This window comes from Phyllobates terribilis, unplaced genomic scaffold (genome assembly GCF_046119375.1).
Source record: "Phyllobates terribilis strain yellow unplaced genomic scaffold, ASM4611937v1 Scaffold_2__4_contigs__length_985480577, whole genome shotgun sequence".
Lineage (NCBI taxonomy): Eukaryota > Metazoa > Chordata > Amphibia > Anura > Dendrobatidae > Phyllobates > Phyllobates terribilis.
Genome location: NW_027362762.1, coordinates 322455969 through 322480266, shown reverse-complemented (window position 1 = coordinate 322480266; position 24298 = coordinate 322455969). Strand labels below are relative to the sequence as shown.

Below are 24298 nucleotides of genomic sequence, written 5' to 3'. Positions count from 1 at the left end.
CCCAACTATCAGCTACTCACCACATTTTACAGGTTTATACATTTTTTTTCTGGTAGTGTAGCTACAGTATATAGACCATTGACTTTTATTCATTTTGTCATAATCTGTAAAGTCCCATATTTAACATTTTTCAGCCATGCCTGAATTTGGTAACTTTGTTTTTTCTCTTTGAAAATATCATTGAATAGCTCTTCTCTTTGACAAATTGTTTATTATTCTGTTTTTTTTTTTCATTTTATATGTAAATTGAGGTATTTACCAGAGAGTGCATGAGTCATTATCTCCGTGTGTTCAACTTTCTGTGGCGTGCAAAGAGAATGGAATACATCCTAACGGACATTTGGAAAGGGCATATGTGCAATGCAAAATTACTGAAAAGTATGCCAGGTATGTTACAGCCTTTACTTTAGTGTTTAATCTATATTCGTGTATGGTTTTTTTTCTTTTAACACCTTCGCCACCTTTGGATTTTCCGTTTTTGCTTTTCCATTTTTTGCTCCCCTTGTTCCCAGAGCCATAGCGTTTTTATTTTTTGGGCAATATGACCATGCGAGGACTTATTTTTTGCCGGACGAGTTGTACTTTTGGTTGTTTTTTTTCTTTCCACGTTCACTGGATGCTAAAACTGACCTGCCATTATTATTCTCCAGGTCATTACGAGTTCGTAGACACCAAACATGTATAGGTTCTTTTTTATTTAAGTGGTGAAAAAAAAATCCAAAGTTTTTGCTAAAACAAAAAGTGGTGCCATTTTCTGAGACCCGTAGCGTCTCCGTTTTTCGGGATCTGGGGCCGGGTGAGGGCTTATTTTTTGCGCGGCGGGCTGGCGTTTTTATTGATTAACCCCTTCCTGACATTGGACGTACCTATATGTCCTAGTAGCCAAGGTTTTCCTGCAAATGAACGTAATGGCATGAACGTGTAGGCACAGGAACTATGTGCCCAGAATGATTACGACTGGAGCTCCTCCAATATCAGCCAGGATCGGTGCCAGCTAGATGTTTGGCGACCACAACATGCATGTAAGGAGGCTCCTTCTTTAACATGAAAAATATTGGCAACAGTTTTTACAAAATATATTTAACAGAAAAGCTGATTTAAACAAAAAGTAATTTTCTGATGTTAAATTTCCTTTGTTTCTTATTTTAGCAGTGGGCAGTCTAGGCCCCTAATTAAACCCTTTGTTTTGTTAAGTGAACCTATTTAGAAAATTCTTGTTTTTAATACTCTCTAACTGAGTTTTCCTCAGAAGTGATCAGTCCTCTTTAGGACTTGTACTGTTTCTCATTATTCATATTTGTATTATTCATTTCCATTACAGAGCTGTCTGGGGTGCTTCATCAGTGTCACGTCCTGGCTTCAGAAATGGTTCATTTCATTCATCAGATGCAGTATTACATCACATTTGAGGTACATACTTGTTTTTCTCCAGGCTTAGTTTATTGGTTGCACCTCTTTCTTCTGAATAAACATGTGCTTGTCCTTTTGGTTTCCTTAGGTTCTCGAATGTTCTTGGGATGAGCTGTGGAATAAAGTACAACAAGCGCAGGACTTGGATCACATCATTGCTGCTCATGAGGTTTTTTTAGATACCATCATTTCTCGCTGTCTTCTAGACAGTGAATCCAGGGTAAACTGTTTTATATTAAAGCTTACCTGTTTCATATTAAAGTGGAAATCCTAGCTGTTCTGTAAGGTTCAGATTGAGATTATTGCATATTGAGATTTTAACCCTTCCCCCTCTGTTGCCAACTTTTGCACTTTTGTTTTTATCCTGCCCTTCCTTCAAGCGCCATAACTTCATAACTTCTTTTACATCTACATAACCATGTGAGTTTTTTTTTCTATTTTATCGGACAAATAATTATTTTGAATAACACCATTAATTTTACCGTAGAACGTACTGGAAAATAGGAAAAAATTCCAATTGCAATGAAAAAATGCAATTCCTCCATTGTTCTTGTGATTTTTCAGTGTTCATGGTGCAGTAAATGACTTGGAACGTGAATTTCTAGGTCAATACGATTACGGTGGTATCAAATTTGTATATATTTTTTTAAGTGGTCAAACTGCAGTGGTCGAAGCTATTAAGGAGCTATTGCTTCTGTTAAAGGCGGATTCTGGCTGTATTATACAGCTGTCACTCACCATATGTACAGCAGTCCTGATCCCACTTTATTTTCACACGCCTGGCTTAGGATGTACCATTATGTCCTATGACGGGAAAGGGTTTAACACCTTCACGCCGCCACCAATTTCCTTTTTTTTTTTTTTTTTGTTTCCTAACCTTCCTCCAAGAGTCATAACTTTTTGATTTTTCCATCCACATAACTGTATGAGGGCTTGTTTTTTGCGGGACGAATTGTGCTTTTCAATAACACTATTCCTTTTATCATGTGATACACTAGAAAGTGAGGGAAAAAATTCCAAGTGCGTTGAAATTGCAAAAAAAAGTGCAATACCACAATTATTTTTTGGGTTTTGCACACTGCTCAAAAAAATAAAGGGAACACTTAAACAACAGAATATAACTCCAAGTAAATCAAACTTCTGTGAAATCAAACTGCCCACTTAGGAAGCAGCACTGATTGACAATCAATTTCACATGCTGCTGTGCAAATGGAATAGACAATAGATGGAAATTATTGGCAATTATGAAGTCACCCTTAATAAAGGAGTGGTTTTGCAGGTGAGGACCACAGACCACATCTCAGTACCAATGCTTTCTGTCTGAAGTTTTGGTCACTTTTGAATGTTGGTTGTGCTTTCATACTCGGGGTAGCATGAGACGGACTCTACAACCCACAGAAGTTGCTCAGGTAGTGCAGCTCATCCAGGATGGCACATCAATTCGAGCTGTGGCAAGAAGGTTTGCTGTGTCTGTCAGCGTAGTGTCCAGAGGCTGGAGGCGCTACCAGGAGACAGGCCAGTACACCAGGAGACGTGGAGGGGGCCGTAGGAGGGAAACAACCCAGCAACACGATCGCTACCTCTGCCTTTGTGCAAAGAGGAACAGGAGGACCACTGCCAGAGCCCTTCAAAATGACCTCCAGCAGGCCACAAATGTGCATGTGTCTGCACAAACGGTTAGAAACCAACTCCATGAGGGTGATATGAGGGCCCAACGTCCACAGATGGGGGTTGTGCTCACAGCCCATCACCGTGCAGGACGCTGGCATTTGCCACTGAACACCAGGATTGGCAAAGTCGCCACTGACGCCCTGTGCTCTTCACAGATGAAAGCAGGTTCACACTGAGCACATGTGACATACGTGACAGTGTCTGGAGACATCGTGGAGAGCGATCTGCTGCCTGCAATATCCTTCAGCATGACCAGTTTGGCAGTGGGTCAGTAAAGGTGTGGGGTGGCATTTCTTTGGAGGGCCGCACAGCCATCCATGTGCTCGCCAGAGGTAGCCTGACTGCCATTAGGTACCGAGATGAGATCCTCAGACCCCTTGTGAGACCATATGCTGGTGCGGTTGGCCCTGGGTTCCTCCTAATGCAGGACAATACCAGACCTCATGTGGCTGGAGTGTGGCAGCAGTTCCTGCAAGATGAAAGCATTGAAGCTATGGACTGACCCGCCTGTTCCCCAGACCTGAATCCGATTGAGCACATCTGGGACATCATGTCTCGCTCCATCCACCAACGTCACGTTGCATCACAGACTGTCCTGGAGTTGGCGGATGCTTTAGTCCAGGTCTGGGAGGAGATCCCACAGGAGACCATCCGCAACCTCATCAGGAGCATGCCCAGGCGTTGTAGGGAGGTCATACAGGCACGTGGAGGCCACACACAATACTGAGCCTCATTTTGACTTGTTTTAAGGACATTACATCAAAGTTGGATCAGCCTGTAGTGTGTTTTTCCACTTTAATTTTGGGGGTGACTCCAAATCCAGGCCTCCATTGGTTAATAAATGTGATTTCCATTGATGATTTTTGTGTGATTTTGTTTTCAGCACATTCAACTTTGTACAGAACAAAGTATTCAATGAGAATATTTCATTCATTCAGATCTAGGATGTGTTATATGAGTGTTCCCTTTATTTTTTTGAGCAGTGTTTTTACCATGTTCACTATATGGTAAAACTGACCTGGCAATATGATTCTCCACGTCAGTACGATTATGCGAATACCAAACGTATCTTTTTTTTTTATTTAAGTGGTGAAAAAATTTCAAAATTTCATGGCAACCCATTGGCACCCCGCAATCGCGTCATCATCAGCTGGGAAAGACGCGGGCTTGGCCTGAGAGCCCACATCAAAGTCAAGGACACAACATATAATTTAAGTGTACGTCATATGTCGTGAAGGGCAAGAGTATATGTTGGTGTGTTAAAAAGTGATTAACCCCTTTGCAACCCATGCCATATTAGTACGCACATTTGCGTACCCCCCGTTCAGTGAGGGCTGCTGCGCTGAGCCCTCACTGAATCGAGCACATGTCAGCTGATTCTTACAGCTGACATGTGCCCGCAACAGCCGCGGGTGGAATCGTGATCCACCCGCGGCTGTTAACATGTTAAATGCCGCTGTCAATCTCCGACAGCGGCATTTAACGCGCGCTTCCGGGTAGCGCGTCATAAGCCCCGCCCATCGGCGACCCCGTCACGTGATCGCGGGTCACCGATGGGTGGGCATGACAACCCAGGGTCTGCAGCAGACGCCTGTGGTTGTCATGATCTGGTTGCTATGAGCGCCACCTAGTGGTCGGCGCTCATAGCACAGGACCATTTCTGCTGCATGCAGGGGATCTGCTCATCCCCTGTATGTAGCAGAGCTGATCGGATAGTTGCTGCTTCTAGTCTCCTATGGAGACTATTGAAGCAAGCAACAAGTGAAAAAAAAACGTTTTTAAAAATATTAAAAAAATGTAAAAAATATAAAAGTTTAAATCACCCCCCTTTCGCCCCATTCAAAATAAAATATATATAAAAAATAACCTACATAGACATATTTGGTACTGCTGCGTTCAGAATCGCCCGATCTATCAATATAAAAAAAGAATTAATCTGATCGGTAAACGACGTAACGAGAAAAAAATTCTAAACGCCAGAATTACGTTTTTTGGTCGCCGCAAAATTGCAATAAAATGCAATAACGGGTGATCAAAACATCGGATCTACCCCAAAATGTTATCAATAAAAACGTCAGCCCGGCGCGCAGAAAATAAGCCCTCACCCAGCCCCAGATCCCGAAAAATGGAGACGCTACAGGTCTCGGAAAATGGCTCTATTTTTTTTTTGTACCAAATTTTGGAATTTTTTTTCACCACTTAAATATAAAAGAACCTATACATGTTTGGTGTCTACGAACTCGTAATGACCTGGAGAATAAGAATGGCAGGTCATTCAGTGAACGTGGTAAAAAAAAAAAATAAAAAACAACTGTGGTATTGCACTTTTTTTTGCAATTTTACCGCACTTGGAATTTTTTTCCCGTTTTCCCGTGCAAGATATGGTAAAACTAGTAATGGCGTCGAAAAGTACAACTCGTTCCGCAAAAAATAAGCCCTCACACGGCCATATTGACCAAAAAATAATATGGCTCTGGGAACAAGGGGAGCAAAAAACGAAAAAGCAAACACGGAAAAAGCTCTGGTCCTTAAGGGGTTAAAAAGTCTGTGTCCCAAAATGGTACCACCAAAAATTAAATCTCATTATGCATAAAATCAAGTCCTGATACAAAATTGTCTCTCAATATGACAACCCCATATTTTTCTGTGATTTTCTTGTGCAAAAGTAGTAAAACATAAAAAAAAAACCAACAATATAAATTAGCTATCACTGGAAATGTCTTGACCTGCAGAATACTGAACATTAATTATACTGTATGGTGAACTATATAAAATTAAAAAACAATTTCAGATATATTGTGTTTCTCCATGCTTCCTACCAAAATATGAATTAAAAGAGAAAGTCATATGTACTCAATAATGGTACCATTAAATACTACAGCTTGTCCAGCAAGAAACAAGCCCTCGCACTATTTTGTATACTTGAAAATAAAGTTATGAGTATGACAATATGGAGACGAAAAATAGATCTTTAAAAAATACATTTTTGTGCAAGAACAGAAAAGCATAAAAAACCCCTCAACATTTATTTGGTATTGTCGTGATTGTATTGACCTGCAGAATAAAGAGAACATCAATTTCTTTTGTTCATTTTGCTTCCCAAAAGAGTGTAATAAAAAGTGATCCAAAAGTTGTATGCACCTCAAAATGGCACCAATGAAGCCTGCATCTCGTCCTACAGAAAATAAGCCCTCATATAGCTGCACTGGCTGAACATAATAAAACCTAGGGCTCTCAGAACTTTGCGACACAAAACTAAGAATTTTTTTCCAAAGCGTTAAATTATTGTACAAAATATTAATTAAAAAAAACAAACTATAAATTTGAACTAATCTGCGGAATCAAATTAACACTTTTGTTCAGCATGGTGAATAGCATCAAATTTGAAACGCAAAAAAAGCAGCGACATAATTACTATTATGTTTATGTTCCTCCCAATAAAGAGTTAATGAAAGTATGTCAATAAGTTCTATGTATCTCGAAATGATTGCACCAAAAAATAGTCATCCAGAAAAAATCAAGCCCTCATATGACGGTGTTGCCCAAAAAAAATAAAATGGCTCCTGGAACATGACAATAAGGCTATGTTCACACATTGCGTTTTTGCTGCGTTTTTACTGCGTTCTTGCACTTAGGAATTGCTTTCTATGTGTGAAAAAATGCTGCAAAAATGCTGAAATAAGTGACCTGCTGCAGTTTTTAAAAACAGCAGTTTTCCAATTCACTCAGGAAAGATAAACCAAGGTGTGCGCATGAGATTTCTGAAATCTCATAGGCTTTTCTGGTAAAACGCTGCTTTTAATTTGCATCAAAAAACGCAACGTGTGAACGTAGCCTAAAGGATAAAAAATATTCTCACATAGACCAAAACTGGCTTTAATGCCATGGACTTAATGGTGTTCTCTGTGCTTGATAAATGAAATGATAACTTTATTATATGCCTTGTTATAATTGACCAATACCAAATGCACTGTATATAGTTACATAGTTTATATGGCCGAAAAAAGACAAGCGTCCATCCAGTTCAGCCTATTTCTTGTGCACTGCAGCTATTCCGCAGCGTTGATCCAGGGGAAGGCAAAAAAAAACCCATGCAGTATAGGCCAATTTACATCATTGAGGAAAAATTCACTTCCCGACTCCAATCTGGCAGTCAGATTAAATCCCTGGATTAATTAACTATCACTAAGCATAAGATGTAATTTTATTGTTCTCAAGAAAGGCATCCAGGCCTCTCTTGAACTCATTAAGTGAGTTGGACATCACCACCTCCTCTCCCAGAGAGTTCCAGAGTCTCACGGCTCTGACCGTAAAGAATCCCCTTCTATGCTGGTGCAGGTACCTCCTTTCCTCCAGACGCATAGTGTGCCCCCTCGTCTTTGTCACCATCCTTGGTATAAACAGGTCATGGGAGAGATCTCTGTACTGCCCCCTGATGTATTTATACATGTTTATGAGGTCTCCCCTAAGCCTTCTCTTTTCCAATGTAAATAGGCCTAATTTTGACAACCTCTCTGGGTATTCTAGTCCCTCCATTCCCTTTATTACCTTAGTCGCCCTCCTTTGTACCCTCTCTAGCTCCAATATGTCTTTCCTGAGCACCGGAGCCCAGAACTGTGCACAATATTCTAAGTGCGGCCTTACCAGCGCTTTATACAGAGGAAGAACAATGTTCTCATCATATGCCCCTATTCCTCTTCTGATGCATGCCATGACTCTATTTGCCTTCGCAGCTGCTGCCTGACACTGGGCACTCCAATTTAATTTGCTGTTAACCAAGACGCCCAGGTCCTTCTCCATGTCAGATTTCCCCAACGGTTTCCCATTTAATATGTATGGGTGACTGCTGTTTTTCTTTCCCATGTACATGACCTTACATTTATCGGCATTGAACCCCATTTGCCATTTTTTGGCCCAACTCCCCAATTTATCTAAATCCTCCTGTAGCTGTGCCCTATCCTAGTGTTTATTTGTTAACTTTTGCACAGTGATAACGCTTTATTTTTTAATAATTTGCTTTTGAGTTTCTATGTCTTTGTTGCACTAAAATAAAAATAATATAAAAAAAACCCACTTTAACATATTCATGGGTCTCTCCTCAGGCGCTTCTAGATCAACTTCGAGCTGTATTTGATCAGATAATCGAATTCCAAAATGCTCAGGAAGCAATGTACAGGGCGGCCCTTGAGGAGTTACAGAGAAGATTGCACTTTGAGGAGAGGAAAAAGCAGAGAGAGGTCGAGGTAACATCTGATAAATTGCTTCATTTCTCCACTGAATAGGATTTCCCCTTTCCTTTCGTAATTCCATTGTAATTGTCCCTTCCTCTTTATCTAGTCCTAGTTTACAGTGTAGGTGAAGGAAAGGGGCAGTTGAATTCCTCCTTTTCACAATTAAAATCTCAGTGTAAAGAATGCACTGAAACGTATAACAGATTCTCGTAAAAAGAGTGGAAGGAACCTTGCTTGGTTACACATTTCTAGTATGTGCCTCCTTATGTTAGTGACTATAGCTTGCTGTTTGGTTTGCCAGATTATATGGAATCTGTCACCGGGTTTTTCCACCTAGACTGAAAGCAGTATAATAGCAGCATAATGTAGAGACCCTGATTCCAGCGATGTGTTACTTACTGGGCTGATTGCTGTAGTTGCGATAAAATCCCTGTTTTATTCAGGGCTGTGGAGTCGGTAAGCCAAACCTCCGACTCCTCAATTTCCATGACTTGGACTCCACGACTCCCTCATACATGGCTCATGTTTAAGTGATAAATTTCCTGTAGCTCAGATTCATCTCAGCTAAAAGTCTAGACCCTTAGATCAGGAATAGGACAGACATTTATAGGACATTTCATAACTTTCCCAAATTCCTATAAAAAAATATTCCCCACAAACTGCATTGAGCTACTGTACCCAATTTATTATATATTTTAGGAGTTGGTCCATTTTATATCAACTTCAACTCCACAGCCCTGGTTTTATTAGCAGGAGATTATCACTAAAGGACTAGTAAACCTTTTGCCATGTAATCCTCCATATTCATAAGTTCTGTAAAACCTCGCCCTTGATTGGCAGCTTTTTGCCTATGCACAACACTGACGGCGGAGATGCGATGCTGAACCCAGGGGAGGGTGAGTACTTTCTGATTTTGTTATTTTACATGATAGTTGTCTACGTTTCTAAAAGTGGAAAACCCCTTTGAGCTCATTTATTTTAACAGACCCCAATAAAAGTTCATTTTTAATAGATACAGACTTCACACTTGGGGTACAGTCAGTCACACATCAGTTTTTCTTATCCATGCGCTGTCTGTTTTTAAAATGGAGATCACACTGACCCATAGAGGGAACTTATCTGTGGGTCCAGTCTGTTTAAACTTTAAGGCTTGTTTTACTTTCATACATTTTTGCGGATTGCTTTTGGCAATCTAAGTCTCGGGGACCAATTAAAAATGCAAGAAAAGCAGGAGAGATCCATTTTAGAAAAGTGTTTCATTTTGACTTATCCTTTTTTAGTAATCTACTGTGCTATTCCTTAGTTTATTTCTATTTTTTTTGGTGTATCAATCTCATACTCCTTGAGAAAGCCTCCTGGCGAAACGTACATTGTGGTCCCGGGGTGTTCTCATATAGTAATTTCTTTTCCCTAATATATGGTATGTCGTTTTTATGATCTATTTTCTGTGGTGTCTGTATATGATTATTTATTTATTAATCCACTTAGATTTATTTTCTAATATATGTATTTATTTAGTGACACTATACCTGTGTTGGTTTCTCTCTGTATGTTAAACTATCCCCCTTGCTAATATATTTTTTATCTTTATGTATTAATAAAAATGTTTTTTTTTATTGAACATTCCAGTGTCTAGTCACATTTTTAGTGGGATTCGTTATTTAAAGTACACTCTTTAAATATGTAAATCCCATTATAAATCAGTAATTTATTTAAAGAGCATTAAAACTGCAGGACTAGACCCAGGTACCCTATTTTTCGGACTATAAGACGCACCGGACCATAAGACGCACCTAGGTTTTAGAGGAGGGAAATAAAAAAATAAAAATTTAAGCAAAAAATGTGGTCATGATGCACTTTTAAGGGGGAGGGGGTCTTCTGCTGACACTGGTATAGGGGTAATGTCCCCCAAATCTGACAATATCCCCCATCCTGGTATATATGCCGCCCCCCTTCCTTTTATACATGGTCCCCATCCCCATCCTGGTATGCCTGGCATCCCTCCATCCTGGTATGCATGGCACCCCTCATCCTTATCCTGGTATGCATGGCACCCCTCATCCCTGTCCTGGTATGCATGGCACCCCTCATACCTATCCTGATATGCATGGCACCCCTCATCCCTGTCCTGGTATGCATGGTACCCCTCATCCCTGTCCTGGTATGCATGGCACCCCTCATCCCTATCCTGGTATGCATGGCACCCATCATCCCTATCCTGGTATGCATGGCACCCATCATCCCTGTCCTGGTATGCATGGCACCCCTGATCCCTGTATTGGTATGCATGGCACCCCTAATCCCTATCCTGGTATGCATGGCACCCCTAATCCCTATCCTGGTATGCTTGGCACCCCTAATCCCTGTCCTGGTATGCTTGGCACCCCTAATCCCTGTCCTGGTATGCTTGGCACCCCTAATCCCTGTCCTGGTATGCTTGGCACCCCTAATCCCTGTCCTGGTATGCTTGGTACCCCTAATCCCCGTCCTGGTATGCATGGCACCCCTAATCCCTGTCCTGGTATGCATGGCACCCCTCATCCCTGTCCTGGTATGCTTGGCACCCCTCATCCCTATCCTGGTATGCATGGCACCCCTAATCCCTGTCCTGGTATGCATGGCACCCCTAATCCCTGTCCTGGTATGCATGGCACCCCTAATCCCCATCATGCTGCACATTTAAAAACAAAACACTCCTACTCACCTTTCTTCTCTCCTCCAGCGCTGCGTCCGGTCTGCCTGCACTGATCTCTCCATGTGAGCCGCGCATGACGTCACTGCCATGCGCGGCTCACAAGAAGAGATCAGCTGCCGGAAGTCACTGCTCCCCACGCCGTGTCTGTGTGCGTGGGGAGCAGTGACTTCACTCTCCTTCATAGCCGGCACACGGCGGAGCCGCACTGCGGCTGCTGCTGCCGGTGCCGGCTATCTCCTGTGCCCGCTCATTAAAGGGCATGAATATTCACCCCCTCCCCACGCCCATGGGCATGGAGAGAGGTTGATTATTCATGCCCTTTAACAGCGGGCACAGGTGATAGCCGGCAGCAGCAGGAGCCGCAGCGCGGCTACACTGTATACCGCTATTAAGGAGCATGAATATTCAGTGCTCCCCACGCCCTATGGGCGTGGGGAGCAGTGAATATTCATTTTCTTTAGCAGCGGGGACAGTGTAGGCTGCAGCGAGCGGCTCCTGCCTCCTGTGCCCCGCTCCTCCACCGATACCGCTCCCCCCACACCACACATAAATATATACCCTCCCCATTTTCCTCCAAAATTTTGGAGGAAAAAAGTGCGTCTTATAGTCCGAAAAATACGGTATGTAGCACACATTAAGAAAGGTCTACTATCCCCTTCTGCAGCTGCTAGGATGATGATACCGTATTTCACTCACTATGCTGAATTATATAATGAATGTTGATCGCTAAGCAACATGGCTGACTCTTTGCTAAAAATGTGGTTTCCGTGGATCACAATCAGAGTGTTTGGTATTTTCACCCATGACGCACCCTATTGCCTTTACATAGACATATACAGTCTATGTATAGTTAACACCTATCTAACAGCTATTAATTGGTCCCATACTTTGTAGGGTGAGTGGGGAGTTACTGCTGAAGAAGAAGCCGAAGAAAACAAAAGGGTTTTGGAATTTCAAGAATCTATACCAAAAATGTGTTCACAATTGCGTATTCTTACTCATTTCTATCAGGTAAGAACACAAAAGGATCCATAAAACTTGACTGTAAAGGGGTCCACACGGAAAGACCACATACATTTTATTCTTTTATCAGACAGTTTAGAAAACAGTATATTAATAACACAGCATTTCTATCCTGTCCCGTCTAACCATTGAGCACTTCTCAATTTGCACTCGGATGCATGAACATTAGCTTCATAGCAGTCATTTATTGTAGATGCAGTTCATTATCACAGGTCTCAAGTGTCCCTTTTGCTCTGAACTGTGCTCCTACGTTTCAGCAGGTTGATGGTTGAGCATGTTGCCACTCCAGAATCTTTGCAGCAGGTGCGGAAAGCAAAGAACAGAAAAAAAAGATATATTTTCTTTTTGTAATCTTTTAGTTGCATTTTAAAAAGGTGTGGAACAATGGTAATCCTGCCATTTTTGATTGACAAAGGAATATATGACTTTTTGATCTTTTCTTATTCCTTTTTTTTTTTTTGCAGGAGGTGAAATAATTGAAAAACAGTGATTCTGGTGTTATTTTATCTATTTATTTATTTTCGCTATTTACCATTCAAAATGGGAAAAGTGGGTGATTTTAATGAGACATATATTTACTATTTCTTTTATACCGCATATTATAATTTTAACTTCACCTATCAAGCCCTGTCTACAGCAGTCCCTTGGCTACCATGACAATCCAGTCCAAGCTATAGTGTCGCATTGGGACACAAGATGTGATGACCATGGTAGTTAAAGAGAACCTGTCATGTCCTATCTACTATGTAAACTGCCCCCATTGTGTTGTTAGTGATGCAATGTGCATCACTAACACGCTTTTTTCATTAAAATTTCTGCAAATATAATGAGTATATAACATTTTATATACTTACAATCCTACTTGCTCGCTCAGTCATAGGGGTGTGATCCTCATATTCAGTCATGGGCAGGCGCCTCATTCAGTCAGGGCTGGAGCCGCCCACGTATTTGAATTTTGCTCCTGGGGAGCTCTGAAGTTGTCACTTGTGCAGTATGTCATGGCCAGGTTGTAAAGCTTCCAGCGCTGGGAGCTGCGCATGCGCTATGAGGCTGTGTAGTTTCCACTTCACTGTGCACGCACCAGGAACAGCTCGTCATAGCGCATGCGCAGTGAAGCTGGAAACTACACAGCCTCACAGCGCATGCGCGGCTCCCAGCACTGCACAAGTGACACAACTTCAGGGCTCCCCGGGAGCAAAATTCAAATACATGGGCGGCTACAGCCCTGACTGAATGTGGAGCCCGCCCATGACTGAATGGGGCGCCCGCCCATGACTGAATGCGAGGATCACACCCCTATGACTGAGCGAGCAGGTAGGATTGTAAGTATATAAAATGTTATATACTCATTATATTAAAGCCGATTTTAATGAAAAAAGCGTGTTAATGATGCACATTGCATCACTAACAACGCAATGGGGGCAGTTTACATAGTAGATAGGACATGACAGGTTCCCTTTAAAGGTGGGTGTAACACCTTGTATATGGAGCAGGTTCAGCTCCTAAGTTGTTCCATTTTTGTGTATCCTTATCTGCCCACAAATGGAAACATGTATTATTTGAATTGCATTATGTTCCTTTCTATGATTACCACGTCTTGTTGGCTATTATTATTCCAAGGGAACTGTGATGCCTTTCATTTGGGTATAATATGCGGTTACTTTATCTACAATGGTCAACATCTGATTTATTTTGTATGGTTGCCTGTTCTATGCAATTTAAAGAGGTATTCCCATCTCTAAGATCCTATGCCAATATGTAGTAAGTATAATAATAATAATATTAGCAAATGTCTCCTATTAAAAATTGTAGTATAGTTCTGATTCGCTATGTCGCTTACCCCATGTTCAGTTCATTGCAGTAGCTTAGGTATACACAGTTACAACCATTTATATAGTGATATTTAGTTAGCCATTAGTGGTTGTAACCATGGATACCTAAGCTACTGCAATGCCCTGCACATGGGGTAAGCGACATAGCGAATCTTAAAAACTATACTACATTTATAACTGGAGGTGTTTGCTAATATTAATATTATTACACCTACTATATTGAGACAGGATCTTGGAGATGAGAATTAAGTACAACATCCATGTACACATTTTTTACATGTATGCAGCTATATTCATCATTTCATAGTTACCATATTTTTGTAGCTTTGGAGTTCATTAGTATTTATTTCATCTTGTGATGATAAGAATGGTACAGTTGACCTAAAGGGAATCTGTCAGCAGGTTTTTTCTATCTCATCTGAAAGCAGCATAATGTAGGAAAAGAGACTCTGAATCCAGTGATGTATCACTTAGTTTACTGGGTGCAGTAGTTGTGACAGAATTTTTAGATGTAGCAGAGCTCAGAAAGTAAACCCTGCCCACACCACAGTTTTCTCTGTACATTGTCTATTGACAGTGAGCTGCTTATCAGAGGAGGGGGCGGAGTCGGACAACTTGGCACAAGGGAGCTAGTCACAGCAATGATAATGTCTTGGTGATAAAACATTCAGTGTATGGAAACACATATACACATATGGAAAGTGAGATATCGCTGAAATCCGTGTCTCAGCCCCTATCTAAAGCTGCCATCAGATTACATAGCAAAAACCCCCAGACAAATTCCATTTAAAGAATGTTTCATGTCCTTTTAGTTACCATATTTGCTTTTTTCTAATGCAGTCTTTTTTCTTTCTCTCCTTAGAATATTGTTCAGCAGTTTCTAGTTTTGCTGACTACAAGTACAGATGAAAGCTTGAGATTTTTAAGCTTTAGGTTGGACTTCAATGAACATTATAAAGCAAGAGAACCAAAGCTTCGTATGTCCCTGGGAGCAAGAGGTCGACGTATCTTACAAGTCTGAGCAATGTGGTAATAGTACAAAAAAAACAGGAACACTCTCCCTGTATATGTTGTAGACATTCTCCAGCGGAAGCAAGGCATTGCTTGCAGTGTACGAATGGCTGAGCCTGTTCAATGGATACAATAAATCTATATAATCAAAAGGTTGTTTTTTCTATTAATGGATGCTTTGTTCAAGAAAGAATGCTAATGGACATCAGTACAGGCTACAAGAGGACTTTTCAGATTAGTCCAAGTACTACTTTTCAGTGCACCAAGTGTTGTTCACCCACAAACCAGAATATATGCCATGATATTCACCCTGTAATAGACACAAGCAAACCAAATGATGTGCAGTGCTTATATTTACCACTGCTGTAGGGGCTCTATATGTGTATGCAAAATACAGAAGGGAAAAAAAAAGGTTTATGAACAACTGGTTTACACTGTACATTTTGTCTTATTTGTGTGTGATCTTTTTTTCTTTTTCTTTTTATTATTATTCTGCGTCCAAAGTATTTTTTCAAAGGGAGACAAAAGATCTTGAGACCATTTTGTAATTGTTACATATTCTTTCATTAGCTTTATGTTTAAAAAGAAACTTAATATTAGAGGTTACGTATTCTCAGATTGCTGATCGTACCATCACAATTTTGTCATTACTAGCTGCTTAGTTTTTAAGTGAAAACTATTATTGTTAAGGGTTTTCTCGGGGCAAAACAGAAATTTTTTATTTTTTTTCCCAAACATGTGTTTGTTCTGAATGCATCCAATGTATTATACATCTCTTGGCCATTGTACTAGAAATCCCATGTTCCCATAGTTCTGTACTGGATGATCGCTCTCAAGCAGCATAGCCATGGATCAGTCTGAGTCTGCCTAGGAAATACTCCAGGTTCCCATGTAGAGGGAATATTTTCTAAGCAGTCTCCCGGATGGCTCTCGGCAATGTTACTTAGATACTTTGGCCCAAGCTCAGGCTTAAGCTGCCGCTAAGAGACAACCAGTAGATGCAAGAACATTGCTAAGTTTAGTGATACTGGGGACAGGTAACGTCTCATAACGATGTGAACATTTTTTATTTTGCCCTGAGTGCTAAGTTTTTCTAGTGCTGCGAAGCGCATGCCTCATTCATGTTTACTTTTTGTTTTGTCTTATTATAAGTTCATATAAAAATCCAAATTAAGAAATGCAATGAGATCTACTGTCTTCTGTAGTATGTAAATTAACGGCTTTGTCATCGGTGATGGTGAACCTAAGTAATGAAGTCTATTTTAACTTTGTATATTTTTCCACTGTAATTATTTATATATTTCTGTCTTTGTTCTTCTTTTTGTAATATATAAATCACGTATCATTTAAATCCATGTTTTACTATGTCACAAAATATTCTCATTAAATAAAAAAAAAAGATTTTTAAAATAGGTATTTATCTGTTTTATAGCAAATTCAATATTTCACATCACAGTAGAAATCATATTGAAATGTATGCCTCAATCATTGCTACATAGCTTATTTGCATGTATTCTTTGTATTGTTATTTGCAGTGTTCAGATCTTGTATTGGCATTTATCTGAATAACATCATCGAGCTTTATTTCTACTTACCAGTCTCTAAAAGATTGAAAACATGCTCAGGAAAGTACTGGCTGCCATAAAACATTGTATTTTATTGCTTCTCCTTGTACAGGTCTATTATAGATATTTCTATATTAATGGGTCAGTTCCAAAATAAGGCCGGGACCACCAGCGATCTCAAGATCGGGACTCTAGAACCTCATCAACATGGTTTTGCAGCCCCATCCGAAAAGGTGCACATGCTTTGCCTCTGCTCCTGTCAATGTCTATGGGATTGCTGCTTATAGCTTTCATCTATTTCCTGCAGTCCCATAGACAATTAATGGAGCGATGGACCATCACTCCATTCAAGACGAGTCTACAGAGCCCGTTTTTGGGATTCCAGACCCCCGATGTTAGAATTGGTAAGGGTTCCAGTGGTTCAAGATCTTCAAGTTATTCCTTCTCCTGTGAATAGGAGATGGGGAATTACTTGTTTTTTTCTTCAGAATTAGACTTTAATGCAATACCTATTACTACATTACAGGGTTTGTCTGTTTTAGAACACTTTCAAATACCCTAGTTTTAATTAATAGAGAGAAATCCTGCATTGAGCACCTCCATCAGTGAAAGTAAAGATTCTTCATTGAATGTATAGTGTAAAGACAGACGAGGTCCAACAAACAAACATCCAATTGATTCTACTGGCCATCTATTGCTTAATTTCTTCTGTGGTGGAGCTGCAAGAAAATGCAAATGACACCTGATGTATGTGCATTGTTGTTTGGACACCCTATGATCAACTTATTTTAATCAAACCCATCTTGAAAAAATGTCTACATCAGGCAACCTGTTTAGATTGGGACGGTTTAAGTTTCTCGCTGAAATCAAATTCTATATAATATGTAAATAAGTCAATGATCAGTCCTCAGTCCTTTTTGTTTGGTAAGGGTTTCAACCAGTTCTTCGCAGGTGTACATGTTGTGTAATAATGCTAGAAGAGTAAATTATGCGTGAACGCTTTAGCAGACCAATACTTCATTCCATCGTAAAGTTTTTACTATACACTTAAATGCTCCAGATCTGTAGTTTAAGGTGTTAAGAGCAATTCTCATTAATAGAATTTAATAGGGTTATCTGTTTGCAGCCACAATTGAGCCCAATCCTGAATCATTACTACTACTAATCAAGCCAAAATTTGAACCTGGCAGTTAACTCGAATTTGGCCAAGAGATTCAATTGTATTAGTTGCACAATTGAATGCATCTTATGCACTGGGACATCTTCAGACCCCAGTGCATAATAAACATAGAGTTCTGGGGAAAAAAATTATACTTGCTTTGCCGCTCACCTGTGTCTTTGCTGTTGCTCCCCAATGGGTCAACTGATCTCTCCCTGTGGCTCCAATGTAGTCTTTTTTTCAGGTACGATAAAGGACATCCTCTTCTGGATAGTCCATTTTCAACGTTGTTTCCGGAACCGACCAGGTGTCAGCGAAACACATGGTGGCGTCTCGCTGTAAGACTCACGATATTCGCCTTTGCTGAAGTCTAGTTGATGCTGGCAGCGTCAGCAAAAACTGGAGATCCAGAAGACTTCATCAGTTGCCACACTTCAAGAAGACCCTAGAGGTGCAAGGAGAAATCCGATGACTGGCACAGTGAGCTACGGCGGTAAGACAGGTAAGCTTCCAAGAATATATATATTTTTTCCTTGTGCATGACAGCACTGGGAGAGCGGACCACCTACCTATGACAAGAAAGATATGTATAGAAGATAAGAACCTTCCTCACTAAGTCAGTGCTCTTCTGTACTAGGAAGGAGACATATAGTGCCCATGCTTTGTCCTGGGTGAGCTATTTGAGGTAGTGCCTTTCCTTTTCTCTAGAGTGGCGGAACACTTTCTCCCCCCCCCTGCCCCTAGTTGATGCTGGCAGCGTCAGCAAAAACTGGAGATCCAGAAGACTTCATCAGTTGCCACACTTCAAGAAGACCCTAGAGGTGCAAGGAGAAATCCGATGACTGGCACAGTGAGCTACGGCGGTAAGACAGGTAAGCTTCCAAGAATATATATATTTTTTCCTTGTGCATGACAGCACTGGGAGAGCGGACCACCTACCTATGACAAGAAAGATATGTATAGAAGATAAGAACCTTCCTCACTAAGTCAGTGCTCTTCTGTACTAGGAAGGAGACATATAGTGCCCATGCTTTGTCCTGGGTGAGCTATTTGAGGTAGTGCCTTTCCTTTTCTCTAGAGTGGCGGAACACTTTCTCCCCCCCCCTGCCCCTTTTGAGCTTGCCAAAGGTAAATGTCTGTGAGTAATTGCTCCTGGGTCCTGCTATCGCCAACCATGTTTTCCTTGGACACGCACAGCTGGGATTCTTAGTTTCTGTTTCAAGATTGATAGCTTCTCCAAAGCAGCAAGATCGGACGCCACTGCCCCTCCATCTGGATTGGTATGGCGTTCAAGTACTTTGTGAATACACTTTATTTTACTTTGTTTTAATATATTCCCCCTTTTTCTGATACTGTGTTGTTACAGAAGTAAAGACCCAGGAAAGCTACCAGTAAAACTTAACACTGAGAATTCCCCTTTTGTAAATCAAAATAAAATATCTCCTTCCTAGTCTAAACAGTTGTGCAAGGCATGTATTAACAGAACAGTGTTAGAGGAATCGTCATCTTTTGTAATTCCCTTTAAACAAAATTTAATCTAAGTGTTCACCCTGGCTATTCCACATACAGAAAAATTAGCTAGTCTGATTTATCTGGCTCAGATAATGCATACATATTTTTAGATAGTGATGTGGATTCAGTTGCTTCCTCTGATTCTGATGGTAATAGCTGTAAACTTTATATTCCCTCTGAGGTTACTGATCAGCTCATAAAAGCAATTAGAGCAACTATAAAAACTGAAGAAGCTAAAGAGTCTTGTTCAATTCAGGATATAATGTTTGAGGGTCTCGAGGGCAGGAAGAGAAGGATCTATCCTATTCTTAATACTATAATGCCTTAATTAACAGGGAATGGAGAAAACCTGACTGAAAAATAAAATCATCCCGAAAAATGTTAAATGCAAATACCTATTAGAAGGATTAGATTCTGATTTTTTGGGATAGATCCCTTAAAATTGTAATCCCTGATGCTACAGCCTCAAAAATGACTTCCCTTCACTTTGATGAATGGGTATGTTGAAGGCATCGATGGATGGGAAAGTGGAACATTTTCTCAAAAGTGCATGGGCGGTGCACAGCTAGGTCCCTTATTGTATGGTTGAGACATGTCAAGAAGGAAAAACCTCACAAGAACAGATCCTTACCTAATTTCCAACTATTCAGAAGACAGCAGATTTCCTTGCAGATGCATTTACTGGTTCAGTAAGACTATCCACCAGGTTCACTTCTCTAATCAATTCTGCCAGAGGCTCCCTTTTTGTTACTGAATAGGAACCTACATTTTAAATCCAAACTGTGCTATCATGTGTGAGGGTGAATTTCTGTTTGGTTCAGTTCTGGACATTCTAGCCAAAGCAGCAAATAAGAAAAAGTGGATTTCCAAATTTCTCTAGGTACAGTTCTAGAAGGTTTTTTCCACTCTTTCAGAAGACAGAACGAATAAAAGTCCCAAAGAAAAATCTGAGAAATGGAGATTCTCAAGATTTAAGAAAGATTACTGTTTGATAACCAGCCCTCTGCATCTGTTAGAAAGAATAACCCTCATCGACTACCAAAAGTGTAGTGGGAGGAAGACTATGGTTCTACTATGAGACTTGGTCAAAAATCTTGTCCAGTCTATGGGTCCTTAATTCTATAAAAAAAACAGGTCCATGCTAGAATTTGTAACTCTTCCTCCAAAAAAATAGTTGGCAAAGGATGTTTTAGACACTGTTCCTGTATCTGAAATGGGGAAAGGATTTTATTCCTATCACTTTTTTGGTAAAAAATATCGAACGGCTTCTACAGAGTAGTAATAAATCTGAAAAGTTTGAGCAAATTATTCAAATATAGAAAATTCAAGATGGAAACTACAGTATAAAATCACCCATAGAGCTCCTATGTCTCATGATTGTAATAGATTTATAAGACTCTCTTAGTATCATGTGCCTATAGTTTGTGATCAATCAGAAATATCAGAGGGTGGCCCTTCTTTGTAAAAAATCAGCTTGCCCATTTCCAGGCATTACCTTTTGGAATTGATATGGCCCCTCCCATCTTTACCAAGATTGTCTCAGAAATGGCAGCTCATGTAAGAGAAGAGAACATTCTCTTTGTACCATACCTGGAAGATTTCGTAATTGTTTCCTCAAGACAAAAATGTCTCCTGGCCAGCAAACAAGTAATGGATATCCTTTCTTCCTTAATCCTAGAACGCATACCTGGGGCCTCGCAGGCCCGCCCTGTTAATTGTTTTCTATTTTCTGCAAGATTTCTTTAGTTAGAATTTTGAAACTCTAGGTATTCCTCAGGTATATAGTTGTTTGTCATTTCCAGTTGGTCATTTATTTATTATTTGCACACGGGCCTAAAAGGCCCCAGGTATGTGAAAGTGTAGATTTTTATGGTCATGCGTTCTAGGGTTAATGTGGTAGGTGAACCGAGAAAAATTAAAAAATGTGCCCACAGTTCCAACAGCACTTGCTGGGAATCATACAGGACTCTCAATTTCAAAAATGCGTACTTCCTCAGGAAAAAAAAATTCAAAAATTGAATATCAAATGTATTTTCTGTAATGACATCCCCATGATTCTCATTAAGGAAAGTGATGTCTGTGCTAGGTTTTACGTCTTCTCATAGTTCTGTGGCCTAAGTACAATTTTGTCAACTCCAAATAGAAATCTTGTACAAATTGAATGGGGATAATGGTCATCTAAACCACACAATTTTTGTCTCTCAAAATACCTGCCTATACCTATCATTACCACAGATGCCAGCCAAAGGGGATGGCATGCTCACTTGGAGGATGCAGTAACTCGAGGTCTATCGCGATGATCCCTCTTGACCTTTTCTTCAAATTTAAATGAGCTAACATTTCTGAAAGCCCTTGAAACCTTCCTTTCAGTTGTGAAGAATCATCACATCAAGATTTTGTCAGGCAATATGACCATTGTAGCTTATTTGAATCAGCATGGAGGAACTCCTACCTGGCTGATGGAAGTGGCATTTCAAATTTTCAATTTAATAGAAACTAATGCACTGTACGCAATTCACCTCAATTGGCAGGAAAATTTAATGTAATTAGTTTTTTTAGCTGATAGGAATAGACTTCAAACAACATTTTTTTTCTCAAGAGTCTATCAGGGGTCAACTAGTTCTTAGATCTGTTTGCAACCAGGGAGAACAGGAAGGTAGAAAAATATACGTTGGAAAGATCAACCTCTAACACTAGACGCTCTACTCCAGCTTTGGGGGGCCTTCTATATGCATTTCCTCCCCTATGTCTTCTTCTCAGCGTAATTCAGCAGATAAGACGTGGCAAGGGTCATACTTATAGCTACTTTTTGGTTAAAAAAAAAAAAAGCCTTTGTTTACCTGGCTCATGATCCTGCAAGATCCTCAGATCCCTTGTTCCTCCCAGAGGTGGACAATCTCATATCACAGGGTCCTGTATTGCATCCACCGCAAACAAATCTACACCTCATAGCCTGGATCTTGAACATGCGTGATTTCTAAGCAGGGGGCTTTCAGAGGATGTCATAGATGCATTGCTAAGGAGCAGGAAGCTTGTCACTTCTAATATTCTTGTTAGAATATAGCAAGCCTTTATGCTTAAATAAGGCATCAACCCTATTTCCTACTGATTCCCATTAAAGAGAACCTTCTTCTAGTTTTAGAATGTTAAAGTGGCTACATCATGGAATATTGGCTTCAGAGCTGAATAAATCATACATTTTTTTTTTTTTTTATTGCTCATCTCCTTTGCAGAGTTTTTAGCTTGTAAAATTCATATTCTAATTCAGGCTAGGACCAAGAGAGCAGTAGCAGAGAATCATCTCTTGGGGCTTTTACTTTTTCCCCTGTTGACCATTCATAAGCAGGAGGTGTTACGTAGGGGGAAAAAGAATGCTTTTTCTGTACGAGACCTATAATGACACCCTGCCCTGCTTCTCGCCTTTGAACTTTGTACCACTTGTGTAAAGTACATCAGAACTGGGTGTCTTAAGTACTTCTAGTAGCTTTCATCTCAGCAGAGTGCAGGGGAGAGGGAGTGCTGCAGACCTACTGTTTGTCACTCCAAACACTTATTGGAGTGGGGGGATAGAGAATAGAGCAGAGCTAGGTGTTATTCCACAGAACTCTTGCAGCTTCCATCTTGGGGTACAGCTCTGCTGTACTCCCCCTTACCCCCATACTGTAGTCACTAATCCATGATGTGACAATGTTTACTAAAACTGATGAAAGGTAATTTTTCATAAAATTCTGGGGTTAATGGAGTTCTTAGTGATACTACCATTAAAAAACAGGTTTCAGCAATTAGCGCTCTTTTCTATGTAAAAATTGTATCCCTGGGTTGTTAGATTTTTTTAAGTCAGTTTTCTAGTGTTCTTTTGGCTTTTCCTCCAGAAATTCCTCCCTGGGATTTAAACCTAGTTCTCAGGTCGGGTTATCTGGCATATTTGAGCCACTTGATCAAGGATCTTTATAGATCTTGATGAAAAAAAATGTTTTTTTAGTGGCCCTAACCTCCTGGAATGAAGATTAGGGTGCTCCAAGCGTTGTCAGTATCTCCTCCCTGATGGCTGGACCACACAATGCAAGCACTTTTTACCATTCATCTCTTGTGTCTCCCATATTTCCTCATAGATTGTAAGCTTACGAGCAGGGCCCTCAATCCTTTCGGTATCTGTTGAGTTATGTGTTTTTCAGTAATGTCTGTATTATCGCTACAAGTCCCTACTAAAATGTAAAGTGCTGCAGAATATGTTGGTGCTTTAGAATTAAAAGTAATTATTTATTATTATTATTATTATTATTATTATTAGTCTGTGTCAGAGAGGAGAAGTGAAAAGACCTCTTGGTGCTGGCCTTGAGACCCAGTTGGACATTTATCTGAACAGGTGAGCCCATATGTGCATGCATATGGACAGTTTATTTTCTTCCTTTATGCTGGAGAAAGGCTGTTTGTTTTCGGTTCTGCTGGAAGTTTATGCACTTCAATAAACCTCCCTGTTTGGCCCAGAAAAATGTGTGCCTGTATGAATGCTATTAGCTGCCTAAAAGCAAGTAAATCCCTGCAGTATGTGTATGTGCATGTAATGTGTGTGTGTTAATTTACTCACCTACCGCTGCTCTCTCTGGTGTCCAGCGCCAGTATTGGTTTTCTGAATTACATCACTACTCAGTAGACTCCTAAGGGTCACGTTGCGTGGAAGACCTGCTGCCAAAAAACAAACCTTCGACATGGAAACATTCCTAGTGACACTGCTATGAACAAAAACAGGAAATAGGGTGACAAAAAATGTCAGCTCGTGCTCTGGACTGATGAGTCAAAATGTGAAATATCTGGCTGTAACAGAACGCAGTTTGTTTACCAAAGGGCTGGGGAATGGTACAATAATGAGGATCTGCAGGCAATAGTGAAGCACGTTGAAGGTTCTTTGCAAGTTTGTGGCTGCATTTCAACAATTGGAGTTGGAAATCTGTAATGCTGGTGGGTGTGGACCCATTGCGCCATGGGCCTTTCTTACCCTGGAGGAACGTAACTAAGTGACTAGCTGGTATTCACTAGAGCCTCTGATGGTGAGGATAGACTTGGCCGCAGGTAGTCACCAGTTACCACTCCAGGACAGTCCTCAGGTCTACAGCTGCTGACCGGAGGTTCAGAGGCACGGGTATGAGGTACGGGGGCGCGAAGGCAAGGACATAGTTAAACAATCAGAG

The 24298-nt window shown here is 40.5% G+C and overlaps 1 protein-coding gene across 2 annotated transcripts in view; it reads left to right on the top strand.

Moving 5' to 3' along the window:
* TUBGCP3 (tubulin gamma complex component 3) overlaps nucleotides 1-16167 on the top strand; it is a 79212-nt gene extending 63045 nt beyond the window's left edge. Inside the window, exons 17-22 of one of the 2 annotated variants that reach the window (XM_073664385.1) lie at nucleotides 252-387; nucleotides 1322-1410; nucleotides 1499-1630; nucleotides 8184-8324; nucleotides 11902-12018; nucleotides 14725-16167. In XM_073664385.1, coding sequence (XP_073520486.1) covers nucleotides 252-387; nucleotides 1322-1410; nucleotides 1499-1630; nucleotides 8184-8324; nucleotides 11902-12018; nucleotides 14725-14883 — 774 coding nt within the window. In that variant the 3' untranslated portion in view covers nucleotides 14884-16167. The remainder of the gene's footprint in view (nucleotides 1-251; nucleotides 388-1321; nucleotides 1411-1498; nucleotides 1631-8183; nucleotides 8325-11901; nucleotides 12019-14724) is intronic. The other variant, XM_073664384.1, reaches the window with a different exon arrangement.
* Nucleotides 16168-24298: the final 8131 nt, after the last annotated feature.